This window comes from Nicotiana sylvestris, chromosome 10, assembly GCF_000393655.2.
Source record: "Nicotiana sylvestris chromosome 10, ASM39365v2, whole genome shotgun sequence".
Classification (NCBI taxonomy): Eukaryota; Viridiplantae; Streptophyta; class Magnoliopsida; order Solanales; family Solanaceae; genus Nicotiana; species Nicotiana sylvestris.
The window spans coordinates 136,041,928-136,047,081 of record NC_091066.1 but is presented as its reverse complement, the minus strand read 5'-3'; the positions used below and the strand labels follow the sequence as shown (position 1 = coordinate 136,047,081).

Genomic DNA, 5,154 nt, shown 5'->3' with positions numbered 1-5,154 from the left:
TGGTTATCGGAAAGGTCAAGTACAGACGGAGGTGATGGTTCTGAATGACTGCAAGTAATAATTACACCTCCACAATAAAATTAATGAGTACACGGATAAGTAAGGAAATAAAATATATTGAAAGCGTGTAAAATAATTTAACCACTTGAACAAGTAAATAAATTTGGCAGAATGCCAATCTTTTCTCGAAGGATACAAAAATCTTTCTTCTAAACGAGGTTTAGTGAAAATATCAGCAAGCTGAGAATCAGTGCTAATAAATTCTAATGCAATATCACCTTTTGCAACATGATCAAGAATAAAATAATATTTAACTTTTATATGCTTTGCTCTAGAATGATGCACAGAATTTTTAGATAGACAGATAGTACCGGTGTTGTTGCAAAAAAAAAAAAGAGTAGCAGTAAGACATAAATCATTGTCAAGGAGTTGATGCATGATCCATAAAACTTGTGTACAACAATTTCCAACAACTAGGTATTCTGCCTCAGTTGTTGAAAGAGAAACACAATTTTATTTCTTGCTGTGCCAAGATACTAAGGTATTTCCCAGCAATTGACATGTCCCACTGGTACTTTTCCTATCAGTTTTGTCTCTTGTAAAATTAGAATCTGAAAAACATCTTAAGGAAAAATTATTAGAATGATCATACCATAGGTCGAAATCAGTCGTACCAATTAAATATCTAATAATGCGTTTAACAGTAGTCAAATGGGATTTTTTAGGAGCTAACTGAAATCTAGAACATTTACATATACTAAACATAATATTTGGTCGACTAGCAGTTAAATAAAGTAGAGATCCAATCATTCTTCTATGCATGGTTTCATCAACCATTTTTTCATTATTGTCATCATCTAGCACAGTAGTTGGACTCATAAGAGTGCCAATAGCCTTAGAATTTTCCATTCCAAACTTTTTGATAAGCTCCTTGGTGTACTTAGTTTTGCTGATGAAAATTCCTTTAGGAGACTGCTTGATTTGAAGTCCAAGGAAGAAGGTTAGTTCTCCCATCGTGCTCATCTCAAATTCACCTTTCATGGAAAGAGCAAATTCTTCAGAAAGAGTAGTGTTAGGGCTACCAAAGATAATATCATCAACATAAATTTGAGTAATGAGATCACCAGAATTTGATTGCTTAATAAAAAGAGTTGTATCTATGTTACCTCGTTTGAAACCTTGATTCAAAAGAAAAGAACTTAACCTTTCATACCATGCTCACAGAGCTTGTTTGAGGCCGTACAGGGTTTTAGTCAGCTTGTATACATGGTTTGAAAGAGTGGCATTTGCAAACCCAGGAGGTTACTTCACGTATACTTCTTCAAATATATAACCATTTAGGAACGCACTTTTGACATCCATTTGATACAGTTTGAATCCTTTGTGAGCGGTAAAGGCAAGTAAAATTTGGATGGATTCAAGTCTTGCCATTGGTGCAAAGGTTTTCATCATAATCGATTCCTTCTTGTTGAGAGTAACCTTGAGCCACCAGTCTTGCTTTATTTTGAATGACTTAGACTGATTTATCCAATTTATTTCTGAAAACCCATTTAGTCCCAACAACATAGGAGTTTTAAGGTTTTGGAACTAATTCCCAGACTTTATTTTTCTCAAACTGATCTAATTCTTCTTTCATAGCGTTGATCCAATGAGAATCATTTAGAGCTTCATCAATTATTTTGGGCTCAATTTGAGAAATGAGAGCTACATGAGACTTGTTCTTTTGTGATCTCCTTGTAGTTATTCTTTCTTGTGGATCTCCAATAATAAATTTGTGAGGATATCCTGGTTTATTCCTCCATTCATTTGGAGTATTACTGAAGAGATCTTTTTCATGTTAGTTGACTGATCTGGTTGAGACAAGTCATGATCTTCTGAAGGAGCTTCAGCTGGTTGAGTCTGTTGATTAGCTGACTCACTTTGATGATCTTTACCTGCAATAACAGATTTTGAAGCACACGAAATTTCCTCATCTTCAGGATCATTCCTTGGGCGAGGGTTAGTATCAATAAAAACAACATGAATAGATTCTTCAATGCATAAGGTTCTCTTATTATAAACTCTATAAGCTCTACTTGACGGAGAGTAACCAAGAAATATACCTTCATCACTCTTTGGATCAAACTTACACAGATTATCCTTACCATTATTATGAACAAAGCATTTGCATTCGAAAGGGTGGAAGTAGCTGATTTTTGGTTTCTTACCATTTCATAGTTCATAGGGAGTCTTATTGAGAATAGGACGAATGAGACATCCGTTAATAATATGACATGATGTACTTACAGCTTCTTCCCAGAAATGATGAGGTAAAGAGTTTTCCACTATCATGATTCTTGCAATATCCTGCAAGGTTCTGTTTTTCTGCTCTACTACACCATTCTGCTGAGGAGATCTAGATGAAGAGAAATTATGGGAGATTCCTTGATCATTGCAAAAAATTTCAAACGCTCTGCTTTCAGACTTTCCTCCATGATCACTCCTGATTGTAGAGATGTAGTAACCCTTCTCACGTTAAACCTTCTTACAAAAGACTTCAAAATTCTTTAAGGCATCATCTTTATGACTAAGAAATATAAACCATGTAAATCTAGAGAAATCATCTACTAAGTAAACTTCATCCACGTCACATGTAGAGCTTAATGGAACCTTTCCAACACCAATAACATTTCCTTTGGATTTGTCACCAAAAGTAATTGTTCCTCCATCTAGCTTGGTGACTGATTTGAACAATTGTTTGGCACCCGCCAAATGTCTGGAACACGCGCTGTCAAGATACCATTTTCCTTTTTTATTCTTCTTGCGGTGTTCCTGCAAAACAAGATTACTTATTTTTAGGTACCCAAGCCTTCTTGGGTCCTGACTGGTTAGATTTTTGAGAGTTAGTTTGATTTGAAGATTTTGGTCTCCAAATCCACCTCATGTTGTTTTTGAACCTGCAATGATTTGAGGTGTGACCTCTTTTACCACAGTAGGTGCGAGATGAGCTGTTGAAGTTTTTAGAATTATACTCAGCTCTAATTCTGTTCCTGGAATTGTTAGTGCTATGACCATTTATACCACAAAAGGAACACACTATTTTATTTCTAACAGGGACATTCTGATCAGGTTTGACTGAACTAGAACTTGAGGTTTTTGTAGACCATTCAATTGGATCCTGAGTTTGTTTACTTCTTCTTGAAATATATCACGTTCAATTTCGCATACTTCTAGTTTCAGGGCCCAATCCTTCTTTTATCTTTCTCTTTCTCTCTTGACTTTTCTGAGTTCATTTACTACTCTTTCAATGTCTGCAAGAGCAATATCAACAAATTCTTGAAGTTCATAATAAGATGGACATAAAGGAGTAAGTACCTCACTAGTTCCTTCATCCAACGGTGAACAAGGTCTACTTGAATCATCTTCTTCATCGTTGATGTCTGCCATTAGTCCAAGTTTATCTGTTTCTTCATTGTTGCTAAGAGCCATAAAGCACATGTTGGCAATTTCCTCATGATCAGATTTCTCCTCATCACTCCATGCTCCAAAAGCTTTCTTCTTTTGTACGTTTTTGCTAAGCTTCCTTTTTAATTCAGGACAATCAGCTTGAACGTGTTTGAGCTTTCCACATTCGTAACATCTTCCATTATTTTTATCGATTCATTGCTCGCCTTTCCTTTTCTGAAATTAAACTTACCTCTTCTGTAGTTTTGTTTCTTCTCATCATGATGGTCACAACTTGCGAGTGCATTGCAATATTTTTATCTTGTTCTCCTCCTTCTACTTCATCTTCATTTTCAGGTTCAGCTATAGTTGCCTTGAAAGCAACGGTCTTCTTTTTCTCTTGAATTGTCTGTCAAAATGAGTTTTCTCAAAAGCAATCAAGTCACCTCTAAGTTCATCATAAGAGATTTTGTCCAGTTCTTGACATTCTAAAGCAATAACTTTTGGTTACCAGATTATAGGTAGACTTCTGAGGATCTTTCTAGCATGTTCTCCACTTTTAATAGATCTTCCAAATGATTTGAGGTCTCCAAGGATTTTGCTGAATCTGGAAAATATTTTTTCAACAGATTCTCCATTCTTCATTTGAAATAATTCATTTTCTCTAACCGGGAGATTAATTCTAGTCTCTTTCACTTTGTTGGTTCCTTCATAAGTGACTTCCAATTTATCCCATATTTCTTTTGCAGTCTCATAACTGGATATTTTTTCATATTCTTCTCCACTGATAGCGTTGTACAGTAGTTTTTTTTGCTTTTGCATTTACAGTGATAACAACAGCTTGTTCATCAGTGTGATTGTCCAAATCCAGAGGATTAGTTGATGTGATGACTTCACCATTTGCATCTTTCGTGGGAGGAATTGGAAGATTTTCATTTTTTATCACACGCCATACTTTGATGTCGTATGACATGGTATATGTTTCCATGCGAACCTTCCAATGAGAAAAATGATGACCATTGAAGTAATGAGGTCGAACCTGAGAGGTTCCTTCTTGAAAGAGAGCACCTGCAACAGTGTTGGATCCCATTGATCTTTTTCTCACTAGCGGTAAAGCACAGATTATGAGTCTTGCTCTGATACCAATTGAAAGTACAAGAGAGGGAAGGGTGAATTGTTGCCTAGTTAAAATTTAGTCGACTAATATAGATATTAGTTGACTAACCACGAGACAGAAAGAGTAAAAGCAGTAAAGAGCAATAGTAAGACACACACGATTTATACTGGTTCGGTACCGTTGCTTGTGGTACTTACATCCAGTTTCCCTTGGGTCACAAGGGTTCCCTTAAGATCTTTGAATAAAGTTACAAAATTGTTGGTTTTTGTGTTTACCACCAACGTATAGAATCAACACTTGAGTTCTAATCAATTGATACAACTTTCTTTTGTACTCTAGATCTCTCTATCTTTTGAGACACTGATAACTCAGAATTACAGTGTTTGAACTAAGAAGTAGACAGATTTGGAATACACTTTTTGTAGTTACGTGATCTTCTTCTTGAGAGAGCAGCCTTCTTATACAAGAGAAAAGAGTCGTTGAGTCCTTTTGGAAACTGGAGGCACAAGATCTTTAATTAAGGGATTTGACCCAAGATGTGCCTCTTTGAATCTTACTCTTTGACTGATCCACATTTGAATGTGACCTTCCTTGTCTAAAATTTCATATAAATG

The 5,154-nt window shown here is 35.6% G+C and overlaps 1 protein-coding gene across 1 annotated transcript; it reads right to left on the bottom strand.

The window, feature by feature from the left end:
- Positions 1-513: 513 nt before the first annotated feature.
- LOC138880003 (uncharacterized mitochondrial protein AtMg00810-like) lies at positions 514-1,431 on the bottom strand. The gene is made up of 3 exons (XM_070159652.1): positions 1,350-1,431; positions 753-1,178; positions 514-611 (listed from the first exon to the last, which is right to left on the bottom strand). Exons 1-3 carry the CDS (start codon positions 1,429-1,431, stop codon positions 514-516), a joined length of 606 nt encoding a protein of 201 aa, XP_070015753.1.
- Positions 1,432-5,154: the final 3,723 nt, after the last annotated feature.